Source organism: Bombus vancouverensis, unplaced genomic scaffold (genome assembly GCF_051014615.1).
Source record: "Bombus vancouverensis nearcticus unplaced genomic scaffold, iyBomVanc1_principal scaffold0042, whole genome shotgun sequence".
Lineage (NCBI taxonomy): Eukaryota > Metazoa > Arthropoda > Insecta > Hymenoptera > Apidae > Bombus > Bombus vancouverensis.
This window is the reverse complement of record NW_027468933.1, coordinates 73,158-93,535: the sequence shown is the minus strand read 5'-3', so window position 1 is coordinate 93,535 and position 20,378 is coordinate 73,158. Positions and strand designations below refer to the sequence as shown.

The window sequence follows — 20,378 nt, the reverse complement described above, 5'->3', positions numbered from 1 at the left end:
CAGAGAATCAGCACAACCAGTTTACGCACTAACAACGCAAGAAGTAACATTTGCACTGACTAAAACCGGAGAACAGCCACTGTGTGGATATACCCTACTATCCACCGAACACCCCAAATAGTTGAAACAACAAGAGGAAATACGTTTATCTCCAAAAGCAAGACAGCAGTCGAAAACTTGGACATATTCGCATACGTCAACTCAAAATTCATTTACGTAGAGAAACATATTAAACGACAAATGACAACATTGTACCATGATGTACTGACACAAAGATGTACCACGCAGAAGAAACTAATAGAAAATGCTTTAAGCTTAGCGATCTTACTGCCCGATGAATTTGCATATACCATATCCAAAACCCCAGGACACATGGCCCTGATCGCAGGAGAAGCAGTCCACATAGTCAAATGCATTCCGGTACAAGTAAAAGTACGACATACAACAGAATGCTACTCGGAGCTACCCGTTTGGCAAGGGAATCGCACCGCATTTTTAACGCCAAAAACACACATCCTAACGCAACACGGAAACCACAGAGAATGTAGCGCGGTACTACCTACGCTATACAATATCGACGGACTCTGGCACAAATTCGTACCAAAACCCATGGAAACAATTGCACCACAGGAACTCCGCCCGGACGTACGCCAAACGTGGCAATATTCAGCACCATCGTCGTTGGCCACGAGCGGAATATATACCCAAAAAGACCTCGATGCACTACGGGACCACGTCATGTTCCCGGCAGAAAAATCTGCAGTTTTGAACACATTGGCCAGAGGAGCAACAGGAAAAACAATCGTCCCTGGAACAGTAAACATCCTGGGAATGATGGACGAAAACACATTAACGACAATAGCAAAAAATACCGTATCAAGCTTATGGATTGGTTTTATGGAATTTGGAACTGTCAGTGCAGCAATATTTGGAATACTTGTAATATTTAAACTAATCAAGACGATAATAGATATAGCCATACACGGATACCAGTTACGTGAAACTTACGGATGTGGAATCGCCCTATTAGGAGCAATATGCGGCTCAGTTACCCACCTGCTACTATACCTCAAAAGAAAACGAAATATCGATGATCAAACAGCACAACCTCGAGGGATATCGATAACACCGGTAGTCACTTAACAACCAACGCCATCTACGTCCGCCTTGAGCGAACTCAGAGACACCATCAGTCAAATTTCCTTTGGAAATTTGAACTCCAAGGGCGGGGGTGTCACGTCCCGCGCTCCGCACGCGCCGTAACAAGAACAAGAAAACTATTCTATACAAAACGCGCGAATAAAGATTTGAATGCACAAACGAACACACGGCGCTACGAAACTAAAGGAAGGATTAACAAAGCGAGGGCGACTAATAAATCCAACCAGTATAAAATAAAATAAATAAAACCAGCTAACGGATTGAACGAGTTACGAACCAAACAAATAAACCAGGAAATAAGAATAACTACAAAAAGGGAAATAATTGAAGCGCCAGAAATACATGTATATATAAATATATTTTAATCAATCAACTTGGAGAGTTACATATAAGTATAAACATATATGCTAGATATGTAATAAACTAGTAAATATTAGTGTTAGTGCTTATAATACTATGCAACAAATACAATATTATCAATTTATGAAATATAAGTATATACGAAGTTAAAAACTAATAGTCTAACGAATACATAAAACATACAATATTGTATTATTAAAGAAATAAAAGTTACATTGTCAGAAACATATATATATGTGTGCGCATTCTATTAAACAGAAACATACTTAAAACTAGCCTACGTTCCGGTAAAGAGTTATAAAATAAGAACTACGCTACGAAACATGCATGTCTCTATATAAACATATAAAAATCTATATTCTAAACTACTACTAATCTATGTGCATTCTACAATCTGAAATACATATTTAAAACTAGCCTACATGCCGGTAAAGCATTATAAAATAAGAACTACATTATGAAACATGCATGTCTCTATATAAACATATAAATAATCTATTTTCTAAACTAAAACCACTATTAATAATCTACAAAAAAAATAGAACACACAACGCAACACTTGCGACCAAGCGACAACCTGTCGACAGGCCAAACGCTCAAAATAATTAACACCGCAACGACTTGAGGAATTGCTTACAGAAATTCTGTCATCAAGCACAAATATGTAAACACACATTAAACGCACAATAATCTAGAAACAAAACCTTCAATACTATGTTGTCACAATACAAAATATATATGTATATATGAAATCAAATGATTGACACATAACCTCAAATACACAACACTATATCACAAAAGAATCTAAATGAAAATCACTTTGCCAGAAATATATACATATATACGTGTGCGGGTGCGTGTTCTATCTTATTAAATGAAATTAATATAAAATAAATAATTAACATTTCATTTCGTACGAACACTACATGAACGAGAGAAATATACATATAAATACGTATATATATATATATAAATATATATATATATATATATATGTATGTATGTGTGAGTGCATATGTTTTATATTATCGAATACTCTATAAAATAAACTACTCAAAACAATAAATAACGCAATCGAAGAATTACAAAACATTAGCCATATTGAAGTGACACACAACATAAACATATATATATATATATATACATATTATACTATTGTCACTTTAAAACAATATTAATAAATAAATGTTCCAATTGCGGTAGAATAAGGAAAAACGAGCGACAGACGAAAAATTACTTCGATATCAAACAAAACTAAAGACCCGTCACTAAAAACTTTACTGATGACATCTATGAGCAGCCATGTTGGATTTACACGCGTCATGGCGACAGGAATATTAGGGATTAATGGAAGTCAGGCGCGAGAAACAAATCATGAAAACACATTGTTAACACTTTTCTTTAATAAATTCTATGCGCAACTACAAATGTAAAAAAAAAATATATATATATAATTAATTAAAAGGGGGGAAATATAAAATTGAAAAAAATAACAAACGTAAAATAGATAACCTAACACTATCACATTCAAAATATATATATATATATATATATATATATATATATATTGAACACAAAACAAAATACATCAAAAAATTAATAATAATAAGGAACATCAAACAGCGAACCAACGAAATTGAAGCAGCTACACTAAATCAAAATCGAAGCAAGGAGCTCCGGGATAAAGTTCGCTGAACTCACGCATACACCAATAGCGCACAACAGGGGAAATTCCCTTTCTCCCAGAAGCGTGGTAACGAAGATGTGCCTCCAAAACCTCTTCGGGAATTTCATTCGCAAAACGAACTTTCACGCAACGATCGGTATCAACGATTTCAACCAGAGGGGGTTCCCTCTCCAATACGACGGTCTCTGCATCGAAGAAATTCTCGTCGAAAGTAACCAAATCGTCAAAGCCCAATTTCGACACGGCCTCGGCACCAATGTTGAATAGTTCCTCCAACCACTCTGATACTCGTGGTTTATCACAGGGCCGCATGCGTTTGATTGGTCCTCCCGAGTCGCCCATGGGTTCTTCGGAATCCCTCTTTCGCTTGGGCTGAGAACAACACGGTATATTTTAAATAAAACGAAACAGGACGAATCAAGCGGACTAAAAACAAGACTAAATACGTACCAGGGAAGTCTGGAAAGGAACCTCTGATGGAAACGACTCCGCAAACATTGTTCGAACGTCGATCACCGAAGCCTAGGGAAATAGCAAAAAAGGAAAAAACAATCAAAATCACAAAAACAACCTTAATATGCAAACATCCAAACTTACGCAAAACAACTCGAAGGAGGAGGTCCTTGTTATGGGAGAGCAGCGGAGCTGCGCGTGTTTACCCAGTAAACATTGAAATGATAATGATGCTGCAGCCATCAGCCCTTCCACGCGCCGAAGAACACCGGTAATTCCCACGGTACAGCACGTGGAAGTTTCTCGTGGAAAGGATTAGATCAGCGTGGAATGCTTCAAATCTCCTAGACGCTAGCTCAGCGGAACACAGGACTGATAAATACTAAGTCGAAATATGGAATTTGCATTTTGTCACGTACGATTCCAAGAAGCCCAAACTGCAACATCCCGATTCCCACGGAAGCGTACCCCCAGTGGACCACCACCCCGTGGGGGATGGCATTATAAATAAGCGTAGCAACATAGCGCAGCGCTCATTATTATTCTGGTGAACATTCTTATTACGGTTCATTATTCTTTGTTCATTATTATAGTGTCCATTCTTCTTATAATTTGCGTTCGTTCATTTTTTATAGTGTTCATTCCTTACGGCTCATTATTCTTCGCTCATTAGTTTGTTCATAATTCTTGTGATCGTTTGTTATTACGGCCCATTATTAATTTATTACTACGTTCGTTATTGCGCTCGTCACTGCGTTTAGAAATTTTGTATAGTATTTTGCGTTTCGGGGTCTTAATTTTTTCGGTCAAGAAAAGAGAGTCGCGACTAAGTAAAAAGAAAATTTTATCTTTGAAGTCCTCATTTCATCGTTTAAACACAAACGCGCATTGTAATTGCGGTATTAATCCAGCTAAGTGAATTGCTCAGTCTGTATTAAAATAGATAAATAAAGTAAGAGTTGATAGTAAACTATATTCGAGTTCAAATAATAAACTCAACAAAACTTCGACGACCACCGGAGCGGCTGAGGCAATGGCACCAGACAGCACCTACTCCTCAAGGTAAGAAAATTAATTTTGAAAATTTCCTTCTTCTCTGGTAATCTCGTTGCCCTCGAGAATTGAATTAGAACTTCCTATCATCGATTTCGTTTTATTTTCGCGAACGGTTTTGAAGATAGAATCATTGTTTAAACTTTTAACAAAAGAGTTGTCCGCTGTGTCGGCTTGTGCGAACGGTGTTTTCAACTACTGAAACATCCACTGATCTTCGCATTCCTCCTCCCATTGTTGGTAAAATATTACCCGCCTTTGGGCAAGGCTTGCGAAATCACATAAGTCCCGCACAGGAAGGACTATTAAATACATCGTCGGGGTCAATCGAAAATTAAGAACAATACCGGCGTTGCTATTAACTGATATTCTTGCCATCATTGCATGCGATTGTAAGAGAGATATAACAGAACAATTTCCCTTCGAGAATTTAACCAAAGGATCGTTCGCTGTGTTGGCTTGTGCAAACGGTGTTTTCGCTTATCGAAAACACCCATCGATCTCCGCATTCCTCCTCCCACTGTTGGTAAAATATTACCCGTCTTTGGGCAAGGCTTGCGAAATCACACGAGTCCCACACAGAGAGGATCGTTAGAATCATCCCCGATTATTAAACTCAAAAGGCAAGAAAATCGTGGTGACAGAATCCACCGTAGTAAATGAATTGAGTTTCGGTCCTAACGGCAAACTACTACAGCGAAATTAAAAGAGAAGAAGAAGTCAAACGTAAAAATAAATTTATATAAAACAACGAAAAATCTCACATTCCTATCCAATCCAGCAACGCTAAAATATATATTATCTAGCTAATAAAATATATATATAATAACCTAAGCCATTTTACATTCAAATAAAAATCCGTTCAACGAGGAAAAATATTTATTGTACCCAGCTTTAATCCTCTCCCGTACTAGTATCCCTGCGCATAGCAGGTTAGCCGAAAAGTGGAATTCGTTTACCAGTTGCATTAAGCGTCAGTTAACGCTACCCATTAAGCGTAAAAGAAAATAATAAAAATAAAATATTTTGAAATAGTCCTTAGACTATTTCTGGTGGCAGCAACTACCGTATTAATTAGAAATCTAAATCAGTATTAAATACACAATAATATCATTTCAATTTATTTCCCTTCCGATTAAATTCAAAACTCAAACTATAAAAAAAACATTTTTCAGTAAAATTTAACTTTAAATTTGATCGATTTAAACAAATAGATACGTAACAGAGTAAAGTAATAAATTTTTGGTGGCAGCGGTGGGATACGCTCCACGGAGGATTAAAGTTGGTTTAAACGGTTCGATTCGCTCCACAAGGGATTAAAGTTGTCACGATTATCGATAAAATATATACCTAAGAAATAATGTCGACTAAATTAGAATCGTTGGACAAAGGCATGATCTTGATGTTATCGGAAAAACTTAAAGCATGGGATGCGAATTTTCGCGACATGAGTACAACAATGAATAAATTACAAGACGATGTGCGTTCACTGAAAATAAAAAAGGAAATCAAGACACCCGTATCATCGCCGATAATTTCCCAAGCGACAATACCGATAGAAGTTAATCCCCAATCAATTAAGTTAAAAGATGCAATAGAGACAGTACCAGTGTTCGACGGACATCGACCCTCGGTATTTCGATTTTTAAGAGCATGCGAGCGTGCACGAAACATGGTTCCTAGGCATCAAGAATCTCAGTTAGTAAAATTATTAACGAATAAGCTTCGCGGGCACGCGTTTCTCGCCGTAGAAGACACAGAAGTAATAAGTTTAAACGATTTCGGGAATAAATTAAAAGATATGTTCGGTCCGGGAAAAACGGTTAACGAATATAAAGGGGAATTAGCTACAATATTTCAACGACCGGGAGAAGATATTTTGGACTACATAGAACGCGTCAAAGATCTCAGGCTGGCGATAATGAACGGGGAAAGGTACGAGTACGGCACCGTATTTCAAGATAGGATAGATCGAGACACGAGGGAAGCTTTCGTTAAGGGGCTCCCAAACGAGGTGTATTTACGAGTAAAGATAGCAGGATACCAATCCTTGGACGATGCGTACCGCTAAGCCGTGAAAGCAACACGAGAATTGAAACAAGTGAACAATAGAATTCGATACCAACGTCCGACACCTTCGGATAATTATAACCAAAACAACGCTCATCCACCATACAATAGTATCTATACTGTAAACAACCGCCAGGACTGGAGATTTGTACCGCCGTCGCAGAAACATCTAAACAACCCGGGAATAGAAGAAAATGTCAGGAAAGAAACAAGAGCAATAACTTGGGAAGAAAAACGCATAAATAAATACCTCGATAGAGATCTAAATCAAAAGAGAGATGCTGATCATTTCAACCAATCAACTTTTCAATGCAAACACCATTCCGTTGCTGTGATAAGGGATAATGTCACGTTAAATAATAAAAGGACGCACGGTGCCATAGACAGGATCATGAGTGAGAAATTTTCTGAGTTACCAAACAAGATAAATAATGTTAGTGCCAAAGAACTTTCAGACAAAGCAGAAACTAGGAGATTGAACGACGAGACGACAGGCAATGCTTATCCACTGCCTAACATCACAGAGATATTGGACCCGCTGGGAAGTGCAAATCGCCTCTCCACGTTCGACTTGGCAAAGATACAAAACCAAGACTCCACGAATTTCGTGAATGTTTCAACCATAATAGGAAAAGAGATAGCGAGTGCATCTCACTCAAAAACTTCTATAAAACCATCAGAAGGAAACTTTATCGAACTCAAAGCCAAATCATTAAATTGCAAGGAAGATCACACTATAGAAAATAAAAATATAGCTATCCCTAAATCCAAAACAGAATCTATAAGCAAAAAGGTTTGTAATAAAAATTCAAAGAATAATTCCAAATCTACCAAAAATATTCCTAAACGTTCCATACAAATAAATAATAATTTAATTATAATAAGCACTTCCAGTAAAACTATTCATCCTGAAAAGGTAGAGAAAAATAAAGGTGCTGCGAATAAAATAAATGAAGAAGAAAAAAGGGTAACTAAGGAAAAGGATTCTAAACATTTTCAAGCTGAAGAAACGCAAGTTCAACGAGCTCAAAGAAATCAAAAGGGAGAAAACAGGGAATCACCAGTCGAAGATATATATAAAAACTTGAATAAATATGCTAGCCATTGGATTATAATTGGATTAAAAATACTTTATTGGTTACTACATCTAATATTTGACGTAGGTAACATAGTAAGTAGTGCTGATCTTATGATTCCCCCAGGAAAATATGGATGGTATCACACTATACTATATACAAAATATTTTTGGGTTAATATGGCTGCGGCACTCTCAAAAATTTGTATCTTAAATGCTATTAGCAAGCAATTGGATAATTGGATCAATGTCAGTAAACCTGTGTCTTGGCGCAAAATAAAAACTAAAATGAAGGAAAGGAACGAAATTCTCCCCGCACAAATTAGTTTCGGACATCTAGCCAGAGAACCTATTGGTGAAGTAACAATCGAAGAGAACACGGAACCAACATGCGCAGAATATCTCGAAGATCTGTTCAATAAAATTAACACTGTACAACGAATGGCAAGAGAAAATTTGATAAAATCCAAACTAAGACTAACGATCGACGAATTAACCCTCAAGATTTTAAAACAGGAGATTCGATATATCTACTAAAAGAACCTAGTAAAGGAAAATTCTCCGATCAATATACTGGACCATACAAGGTGCTAGAAATCTTGCAGAACCAGAACGTCAAGATTGAAGTAAAAGGGATTCCGCGAACAGTGCACTTAAACAAGCTAAAACTAGCGCATAACCGAAATAAGCAATGAATAAAGTGATTTCAGTGGGCAACGTAGTGCGGTAGTGTATGTTGTAGTGCTGTTCGTCGAATAATACAGATATCGAACACCTAAAAGAGAAAAGGAAAAATTATTATATGTACTCTAATTATTGTTTGAATATAAAACGTGTTGATTCAATAAATAATTAAAAGAGTGAAAGTGAAAGTTACCTTGTGAACAAGTAATCATCATACGAGAAGGTTTACGTGCAAAATAGGTTATGGATCTCGGTTTGCGAAACACCATGTACAACAGCCAGCTGAAAAATAAATGAACAAATTAACTTCAACTGCCTTAATGCAAAATACAACAGTACTAAATGTTATAACAATACTATGGAAGCATGGCACTGTTCGTCGAACAACACAGATGGCGGAAACCTGAAAAGAAAAAGAAGTTTATTACAAATGATCCGATTACTGTTTGAATGTAAAACGTGTTAGTTCAACGAATAACTAAAACAGTGGAAGTGCAACTTACCTCGTGAACAATTAATCACCATACAAGGAAGTGTACATGCATGAATGTCGCAGATTAACAAGAAGAAATAAAATAGCTGATAAGTGTAGAAAGTGGTTAGAAAATAATTAAGATAGATTAATTGAAAGTAAAAGGATATCTTATTATGTATTAATCTACGTAGTATTGTTATATTATTATATCTAACATGTAGAAGTGGATTTTGTAATACACAATAGCGGTCGCACACACAATGCATTATACACATATTAAACTAAATAAACTAAACAGCACCTTTATGGCCACAGATATAAGACGATTGAAGACAACCGTAGTAAGTATCCAAGGCATATCGAAGAATCAGGTGATGTTGTGGGAATGATCTAGGTAAGTGATGCAGCATCGGAAGAGTAGAATCTGAAGAATTACAGACAATGTTAATCTAACAAGTAGGTTTTAATCACTAATAAGGGAACTAACTCATATCATACACAAAATAATAGCAAATAGCAAGTACATGCAATAATAAATTAATAGGGAAAATGAGAAAGGTTAATAAACACAGGAATAAGTTAGAAATTAATCAAGATAGACTAACTAAATATTAACAACATGACTGAACTCGGTGCAAAGGAATAAAGTTACGTTACACAAAATATCTGGTAACACAATACACAAAAAAAAAAAGAAAAAAAACATTAACTAAATTAAACAAGATTTATATAAATGCGAGTCACGTATAATCAAAACAATGACTATCGAAATTCGAAAACAACACAATCTATGCTATCGCATTAAGGTAGCACACGGTATTGACACACACAATATCATGAAACACAAACAATATTACAGAAACACTACAAAATAAACTATAATGATTAACAAATTAACTATTTCAACAACACGCTACTGTTGACATTAAACAAACGATACACGCAAGCGACCATGTTGAAAATTCGTCGCACGCACCCCAACACAAATAATAGCTAATACAATGTAATACAGCATTATAATAGCAATGCTAGGTACTGAACACAAAAAAAAAAATAATAAAAAAAAAAGAAAAAAAAAGAGAGAGATAAGGAAAATATATATAATAAACAACAACTAACATAACCATAACATATTATATATTATACCACATACAGGGATACAGTATTTGTACAAAGGGATAGGTCCGAACAAAACTTATAAAAAATTATAAAATATATATATTAACTGTTTTCGTATGTATGTCCAGAACAGGTGGCGAGTTCATCGACCCTAATATAGAGGACTCAGACGGGCCCGTACCCGCATTCGATCTGGAAGCGACGGAGGATGTTCAGTCTTGCCTCTGTGTTCGGTTGATACGTTCTGTCTACCATTTAGATAACGGTCATCTTTGTCAAGACTGTTTCGATAACTTAGATCCAGACCACCAGGACCTATGTGACGACCCACCCACTCATTTCATATGCGGAGTATCCGCAAGAACACGAATATCATACTGTCGTATGTGTGATATAAACCTAGCGGACCTACAACCCGCTATATCATGCCTCCAATGCATGATCGTTTACACTAATCTAACTCACCTTGAAAGAAACTTTTTAGTTCAAGGAATAGCAATCCGCGCCGTAGAACTATAAAGTACTTGTATGCTACGCACAAGACCAAATACTGATGCTATCCACCTGTAAACAAACGACATTTATAATTATGCATATAATTTTCACTTATGTTTACCAATATATATATGCACGCATGTTGTAAAGTAGGCGATATCTATGACACTCACTTCCATTGATAATCCGAGTGACTCGTAAAATAAGTCGTCATATTTACCATTACACGCACATATATATATATTCAAAGACAAGCTATAATTGTAATATCTATTCCTATAGATAATATATACTTATATATTTATAACGATAAAACAAATCTCATCTATATTACTTAGCAATACGTATGCATATACGTATATAATTATAACCCAGGTAGCATTCATGGTATTTATTTTCACCGATAATAAGTTTTAACAAAAAAAAAAAAAAACATATAAATATAAATTTTTTTTTATATATATTAATAATAATAAAAGATTATTCTTATTTCTAATAAACTCGAGAGTAAGAAACAATTTAATAAATTGTTAATAGGAAGATGAATCGCCTGGTCATCGTACTTACCCTCATCAAAATAGCATACGGCCTGGTAGGATATGACTGCAATGGCAACCACCTCAATGTTACCACTATCTCTCTAAACTCCATCGGGGACTGCAGCATACAGCCTACAATGACTGAAACCCAAGATATTTATATACAACTACTTCAACTCTCAGAATTTGAATTTACCAACGTAAGGCAATGCAAGGTGCAAATAACTCGAATTGTATATTACTGTGGCATGCACTTTCACACGTCGGCAGTGCATAACGGATTCGCCGAATACCTCCATGAAACAACCGACCAACAATGTGCAAGGATGCACCAAGACGGCACATTTTCACTCGGACCACAAAACCTTATAGTTGGCCTAAAAGATAATGCAACAGAAACAAGGTCGCTTGTCCTAGCCGGCAAGCTAACAGACGACGGCAGCTGCCAGGGAACACAGTATGTAGACCCATACGGGAGCTGGGAAAAGGTCGTCGTACAAGCAACAGTAAGGATAAGTTTAAAATCAGCAGTTGTGCCAGTACGGATCGAGGCGAACAAAATTCTACTGAAATCAGGAACAGTATGTACCTTTAGCGAAGGAAACTGTCTAGACGCTGAAGACGGATACACTTATTGGCAACCACAACCACCCTCACCATGCAAATTTGATCAGTACGATGTGCTATATGAAGGAATTGCTACAAAGATCCAGGAAATAAAAACCAACAGAGAATCAGCACAACCAGTTTACGCACTAACAACGCAAGAAGTAACATTTGCACTGACTAAAACCGGAGAACAGCCACTGTGTGGATATACCCTACTATCCACCGAACACCCCAAATAGTTGAAACAACAAGAGGAAATACGTTTATCTCCAAAAGCAAGACAGCAGTCGAAAACTTGGACATATTCGCATACGTCAACTCAAAATTCATTTACGTAGAGAAACATATTAAACGACAAATGACAACATTGTACCATGATGTACTGACACAAAGATGTACCACGCAGAAGAAACTAATAGAAAATGCTTTAAGCTTAGCGATCTTACTGCCCGATGAATTTGCATATACCATATCCAAAACCCCAGGACACATGGCCCTGATCGCAGGAGAAGCAGTCCACATAGTCAAATGCATTCCGGTACAAGTAAAAGTACGACATACAACAGAATGCTACTCGGAGCTACCCGTTTGGCAAGGGAATCGCACCGCATTTTTAACGCCAAAAACACACATCCTAACGCAACACGGAAACCACAGAGAATGTAGCGCGGTACTACCTACGCTATACAATATCGACGGACTCTGGCACAAATTCGTACCAAAACCCATGGAAACAATTGCACCACAGGAACTCCGCCCGGACGTACGCCAAACGTGGCAATATTCAGCACCATCGTCGTTGGCCACGAGCGGAATATATACCCAAAAAGACCTCGATGCACTACGGGACCACGTCATGTTCCCGGCAGAAAAATCTGCAGTTTTGAACACATTGGCCAGAGGAGCAACAGGAAAAACAATCGTCCCTGGAACAGTAAACATCCTGGGAATGATGGACGAAAACACATTAACGACAATAGCAAAAAATACCGTATCAAGCTTATGGATTGGTTTTATGGAATTTGGAACTGTCAGTGCAGCAATATTTGGAATACTTGTAATATTTAAACTAATCAAGACGATAATAGATATAGCCATACACGGATACCAGTTACGTGAAACTTACGGATGTGGAATCGCCCTATTAGGAGCAATATGCGGCTCAGTTACCCACCTGCTACTATACCTCAAAAGAAAACGAAATATCGATGATCAAACAGCACAACCTCGAGGGATATCGATAACACCGGTAGTCACTTAACAACCAACGCCATCTACGTCCGCCTTGAGCGAACTCAGAGACACCATCAGTCAAATTTCCTTTGGAAATTTGAACTCCAAGGGCGGGGGTGTCACGTCCCGCGCTCCGCACGCGCCGTAACAAGAACAAGAAAACTATTCTATACAAAACGCGCGAATAAAGATTTGAATGCACAAACGAACACACGGCGCTACGAAACTAAAGGAAGGATTAACAAAGCGAGGGCGACTAATAAATCCAACCAGTATAAAATAAAATAAATAAAACCAGCTAACGGATTGAACGAGTTACGAACCAAACAAATAAACCAGGAAATAAGAATAACTACAAAAAGGGAAATAATTGAAGCGCCAGAAATACATGTATATATAAATATATTTTAATCAATCAACTTGGAGAGTTACATATAAGTATAAACATATATGCTAGATATGTAATAAACTAGTAAATATTAGTGTTAGTGCTTATAATACTATGCAACAAATACAATATTATCAATTTATGAAATATAAGTATATACGAAGTTAAAAACTAATAGTCTAACGAATACATAAAACATACAATATTGTATTATTAAAGAAATAAAAGTTACATTGTCAGAAACATATATATATGTGTGCGCATTCTATTAAACAGAAACATACTTAAAACTAGCCTATGTTCCGGTAAAGAGTTATAAAATAAGAACTACGCTACGAAACATGCATGTCTCTATATAAACATATAAAAATCTATATTCTAAACTACTACTAATCTATGTGCATTCTACAATCTGAAATACATATTTAAAACTAGCCTACATGCCGGTAAAGCATTATAAAATAAGAACTACATTATGAAACATGCATGTCTCTATATAAACATATAAATAATCTATTTTCTAAACTAAAACCACTATTAATAATCTACAAAAAAAATAGAACACACAACGCAACACTTGGGACCAAGCGACAACCTGTCGACAGGCCAAACGCTCAAAATAATTAACACCGCAACGACTTGAGGAATTGCTTACAGAAATTCTGTCATCAAGCACAAATATGTAAACACACATTAAACGCACAATAATCTAGAAACAAAACCTTCAATACTATGTTGTCACAATACAAAATATATATGTATATATGAAATCAAATGATTGACACATAACCTCAAATACACAACACTATATCACAAAAGAATCTAAATGAAAATCACTTTGCCAGAAATATATACATATATACGTGTGCGGGTGCGTGTTCTATCTTATTAAATGAAATTAATATAAAATAAATAATTAACATTTCATTTCGTACGAACACTACATGAACGAGAGAAATATACATATAAATACGTATATATATATATATAAATATATATATATATATATATATGTATGTATGTGTGAGTGCATATGTTTTATATTATCGAATACTCTATAAAATAAACTACTCAAAACAATAAATAACGCAATCGAAGAATTACAAAACATTAGCCATATTGAAGTGACACACAACATAAACATATATATATATATATATATACATATTATACTATTGTCACTTTAAAACAATATTAATAAATAAATGTTCCAATTGCGGTAGAATAAGGAAAAACGAGCAACAGACGAAAAATTACTTCGATATCAAACAAAACTAAAGACCCGTCACTAAAAACTTTACTGATGACATCTATGAGCAGCCATGTTGGATTTACACGCGTCATGGCGACAGGAATATTAGGGATTAATGGAAGTCAGGCGCGAGAAACAAATCATGAAAACACATTGTTAACACTTTTCTTTAATAAATTCTATGCGCAACTACAAATGTAAAAAAAAAATATATATATATAATTAATTAAAAGGGGGGAAATATAAAATTGAAAAAAATAACAAACGTAAAATAGATAACCTAACACTATCACATTCAAAATATATATATATATATATATATATATATTGAACACAAAACAAAATACATCAAAAAATTAATAATAATAAGGAACATCAAACAGCGAACCAACGAAATTGAAGCAGCTACACTAAATCAAAATCGAAGCAAGGAGCTCCGGGATAAAGTTCGCTGAACTCACGCATACACCAATAGCGCACAACAGGGGAAATTCCCTTTCTCCCAGAAGCGTGGTAACGAAGATGTGCCTCCAAAACCTCTTCGGGAATTTCATTCGCAAAACGAACTTTCACGCAACGATCGGTATCAACGATTTCAACCAGAGGGGGTTCCCTCTCCAATACGACGGTCTCTGCATCGAAGAAATTCTCGTCGAAAGTAACCAAATCGTCAAAGCCCAATTTCGACACGGCCTCGGCACCAATGTTGAATAGTTCCTCCAACCACTCTGATACTCGTGGTTTATCACAGGGCCGCATGCGTTTGATTGGTCCTCCCGAGTCGCCCATGGGTTCTTCGGAATCCCTCTTTCGCTTGGGCTGAGAACAACACGGTATATTTTAAATAAAACGAAACAGGACGAATCAAGCGGACTAAAAACAAGACTAAATACGTACCAGGGAAGTCTGGAAAGGAACCTCTGATGGAAACGACTCCGCAAACATTGTTCGAACGTCGATCACCGAAGCCTAGGGAAATAGCAAAAAAGGAAAAAACAATCAAAATCACAAAAACAACCTTAATATGCAAACATCCAAACTTACGCAAAACAACTCGAAGGAGGAGGTCCTTGTTATGGGAGAGCAGCGGAGCTGCGCGTGTTTACCCAGTAAACATTGAAATGATAATGATGCTGCAGCCATCAGCCCTTCCACGCGCCGAAGAACACCGGTAATTCCCACGGTACAGCACGTGGAAGTTTCTCGTGGAAAGGATTAGATCAGCGTGGAATGCTTCAAATCTCCTAGACGCTAGCTCAGCGGAACACAGGACTGATAAATACTAAGTCGAAATATGGAATTTGCATTTTGTCACGTACGATTCCAAGAAGCCCAAACTGCAACATCCCGATTCCCACGGAAGCGTACCCCCAGTGGACCACCACCCCGTGGGGGATGGCATTATAAATAAGCGTAGCAACATAGCGCAGCGCTCATTATTATTCTGGTGAACATTCTTATTACGGTTCATTATTCTTTGTTCATTATTATAGTGTCCATTCTTCTTATAATTTGCGTTCGTTCATTTTTTATAGTGTTCATTCCTTACGGCTCATTATTCTTCGCTCATTAGTTTGTTCATAATTCTTGTGATCGTTTGTTATTACGGCCCATTATTAATTTATTACTACGTTCGTTATTGCGCTCGTCACTGCGTTTAGAAATTTTGTATAGTATTTTGCGTTTCGGGGTCTTAATTTTTTCGGTCAAGAAAAGAGAGTCGCGACTAAGTAAAAAGAAAATTTTATCTTTGAAGTCCTCATTTCATCGTTTAAACACAAACGCGCATTGTAATTGCGGTATTAATCCAGCTAAGTGAATTGCTCAGTCTGTATTAAAATAGATAAATAAAGTAAGAGTTGATAGTAAACTATATTCGAGTTCAAATAATAAACTCAACAAAACTTCGACGACCACCGGAGCGGCTGAGGCAATGGCACCAGACAGCACCTACTCCTCAAGGTAAGAAAATTAATTTTGAAAATTTCCTTCTTCTCTGGTAATCTCGTTGCCCTCGAGAATTGAATTAGAACTTCCTATCATCGATTTCGTTTTATTTTCGCGAACGGTTTTGAAGATAGAATCATTGTTTAAACTTTTAACAAAAGAGTTGTCCGCTGTGTCGGCTTGTGCGAACGGTGTTTTCAACTACTGAAACATCCACTGATCTTCGCATTCCTCCTCCCATTGTTGGTAAAATATTACCCGCCTTTGGGCAAGGCTTGCGAAATCACATAAGTCCCGCACAGGAAGGACTATTAAATACATCGTCGGGGTCAATCGAAAATTAAGAACAATACCGGCGTTGCTATTAACTGATATTCTTGCCATCATTGCATGCGATTGTAAGAGAGATATAACAGAACAATTTCCCTTCGAGAATTTAACCAAAGGATCGTTCGCTGTGTTGGCTTGTGCAAACGGTGTTTTCGCTTATCGAAAACACCCATCGATCTCCGCATTCCTCCTCCCACTGTTGGTAAAATATTACCCGTCTTTGGGCAAGGCTTGCGAAATCACACGAGTCCCACACAGAGAGGATCGTTAGAATCATCCCCGATTATTAAACTCAAAAGGCAAGAAAATCGTGGTGACAGAATCCACCGTAGTAAATGAATTGAGTTTCGGTCCTAACGGCAAACTACTACAGCGAAATTAAAAGAGAAGAAGAAGTCAAACGTAAAAATAAATTTATATAAAACAACGAAAAATCTCACATTCCTATCCAATCCAGCAACGCTAAAATATATATTATCTAGCTAATAAAATATATATATAATAACCTAAGCCATTTTACATTCAAATAAAAATCCGTTCAACGAGGAAAAATATTTATTGTACCCAGCTTTAATCCTCTCCCGTACTAGTATCCCTGCGCATAGCAGGTTAGCCGAAAAGTGGAATTCGTTTACCAGTTGCATTAAGCGTCAGTTAACGCTACCCATTAAGCGTAAAAGAAAATAATAAAAATAAAATATTTTGAAATAGTCCTTAGACTATTTCTGGTGGCAGCAACTACCGTATTAATTAGAAATCTAAATCAGTATTAAATACACAATAATATCATTTCAATTTATTTCCCTTCCGATTAAATTCAAAACTCAAACTATAAAAAAAACATTTTTCAGTAAAATTTAACTTTAAATTTGATCGATTTAAACAAATAGATACGTAACAGAGTAAAGTAATAAATTTTTGGTGGCAGCGGTGGGATACGCTCCACGGAGGATTAAAGTTGGTTTAAACGGTTCGATTCGCTCCACAAGGGATTAAAGTTGTCACGATTATCGATAAAATATATACCTAAGAAATAATGTCGACTAAATTAGAATCGTTGGACAAAGGCATGATCTTGATGTTATCGGAAAAACTTAAAGCATGGGATGCGAATTTTCGCGACATGAGTACAACAATGAATAAATTACAAGACGATGTGCGTTCACTGAAAATAAAAAAGGAAATCAAGACACCCGTATCATCGCCGATAATTTCCCAAGCGACAATACCGATAGAAGTTAATCCCCAATCAATTAAGTTAAAAGATGCAATAGAGACAGTACCAGTGTTCGACGGACATCGACCCTCGGTATTTCGATTTTTAAGAGCATGCGAGCGTGCACGAAACATGGTTCCTAGGCATCAAGAATCTCAGTTAGTAAAATTATTAACGAATAAGCTTCGCGGGCACGCGTTTCTCGCCGTAGAAGACACAGAAGTAATAAGTTTAAACGATTTCGGGAATAAATTAAAAGATATGTTCGGTCCGGGAAAAACGGTTAACGAATATAAAGGGGAATTAGCTACAATATTTCAACGACCGGGAGAAGATATTTTGGACTACATAGAACGCGTCAAAGATCTCAGGCTGGCGATAATGAACAGGGAAAGGTACGAGTACGGCACCGTATTTCAAGATAGGATAGATCGAGACACGAGGGAAGCTTTCGTTAAGGGGCTCCCAAACGAGGTGTATTTACGAGTAAAGATAGCAGGATACCAATCCTTGGACGATGCGTACCGCTAAGCCGTGAAAGCAACACGAGAATTGAAACAAGTGAACAATAGAATTCGATACCAACGTCCGACACCTTCGGATAATTATAACCAAAACAACGCTCATCCACCATACAATAGTATCTATACTGTAAACAACCGCCAGGACTGGAGATTTGTACCGCCGTCGCAGAAACATCTAAACAACCCGGGAATAGAAGAAAATGTCAGGAAAGAAACAAGAGCAATAACTTGGGAAGAAAAACGCATAAATAAATACCTCGATAGAGATCTAAATCAAAAGAGAGATGCTGATCATTTCAACCAATCAACTTTTCAATGCAAACACCATTCCGTTGCTGTGATAAGGGATAATGTCACGTTAAATAATAAAAGGACGCACGGTGCCATAGACAGGATCATGAGTGAGAAATTTTCTGAGTTACCAAACAAGATAAATAATGTTAGTGCCAAAGAACTTTCAGACAAAGCAGAAACTAGGAGATTGAACGACGAGACGACAGGCAATGCTTATCCACTGCCTAACATCACAGAGATATTGGACCCGCTGGGAAGTGCAAATCGCCTCTCCACGTTCGACTTGGCAAAGATACAAAACCAAGACTCCACGAATTTCGTGAATGTTTCAACCATAATAGGAAAAGAGATAGCGAGTGCATCTCACTCAAAAACTTCTATAAAACCATCAGAAGGAAACTTTATCGAACTCAAAGCCAAATCATTAAATTGCAAGGAAGATCACACTATAGAAAATAAAAATATAGCTATCCCTAAATCCAAAACAGAATCTATAAGCAAAAAGGTTTGTAATAAAAATTCAAAGAATAATTCCAAATCTACCAAAAATATTCCTAAACGTTCCATACAAATAAATAATAATTTAATTATAATAAGCACTTCCAGTAAAACTATTCATCCTGAAAAGGTAGAGAAAAATAAAGGTGCTGCGAATAAAATAAATGAAGAAGAAAAAAGGGTAACTAAGGAAAAGGATTCTAAACATTTTCAAGCTGAAGAAACGCAAGTTCAACGAGCTCAAAGAAATCAAAAGGGAGAAAACAGGGAATCACCAGTCGAAGATATATATAAAAACTTGAATAAATATGCTAGCCATTGGATTATAATTGGATTAAAAATACTTTATTGGTTACTACATCTAATATTTGACGTAGGTAACATAGTAAGTAGTGCTGATCTTATGATTCCCCCAGGAAAATATGGATGGTATCACACTATACTATATACAAAATATTTTTGGGTTAATATGGCTGCGGCACTCTCAAAAATTTGTATCTTAAATGCTATTAGCAAGCAATTGGATAATTGGATCAATGTCAGTAAACCTGTGTCTTGGCGCAAAATAAAAACTAAAATGAAGGAAAGGAACGAAATTCTCCCCGCACAAATTAGTTTCGGACATCTAGCCAGAGAACCTATTGGTGAAGTAACAATCGAAGAGAACACGGAACCAACATGCGCAGAATATCTCGAAGATCTGTTCAATAAAATTAACACTGTACAACGAATGGCAAGAGAAAATTTGATAAAATCCAAACTAAGACTAACGATCGACGAATTAACCCTCAAGATTTTAAAACAGGAGATTCGATATATCTACTAAAAGAACCTAGTAAAGGAAAATTCTCCGATCAATATACTGGACCATACAAGGTGCTAGAAATCTTGCAGAACCAGAACGTCAAGATTGAAG

The 20,378-nt window shown here is 36.5% G+C and overlaps 1 protein-coding gene across 2 annotated transcripts; it reads right to left on the bottom strand.

Moving 5' to 3' along the window:
* Positions 1 to 1,500: 1,500 nt before the first annotated feature.
* On the bottom strand, positions 1,501 to 19,595 carry LOC143304602 (uncharacterized). Of its 2 annotated transcripts, XR_013061282.1 has the most exons (5): positions 15,698 to 19,595; positions 15,551 to 15,622; positions 14,659 to 15,472; positions 3,659 to 11,312; positions 1,501 to 3,580 (listed from the first exon to the last, which is right to left on the bottom strand). XR_013061282.1 is itself a non-coding variant. In XM_076627094.1 (3 exons), the coding sequence occupies exons 1-3, from the start codon at positions 3,902 to 3,904 to the stop codon at positions 3,167 to 3,169; spliced, it is 585 nt and encodes a 194-aa protein (XP_076483209.1). In that variant the 5' UTR covers positions 3,905 to 7,701; the 3' UTR covers positions 1,501 to 3,166. The 2 variants fall into 2 exon arrangements, 1 of the variants encoding a protein (XP_076483209.1); XM_076627094.1 differs by lacking the exons at positions 14,659 to 15,472; positions 15,551 to 15,622; positions 15,698 to 19,595 and having other exon boundaries at positions 3,659 to 3,730; positions 3,806 to 7,701.
* Between the last annotated feature and the right edge of the window lie 783 nt (positions 19,596 to 20,378).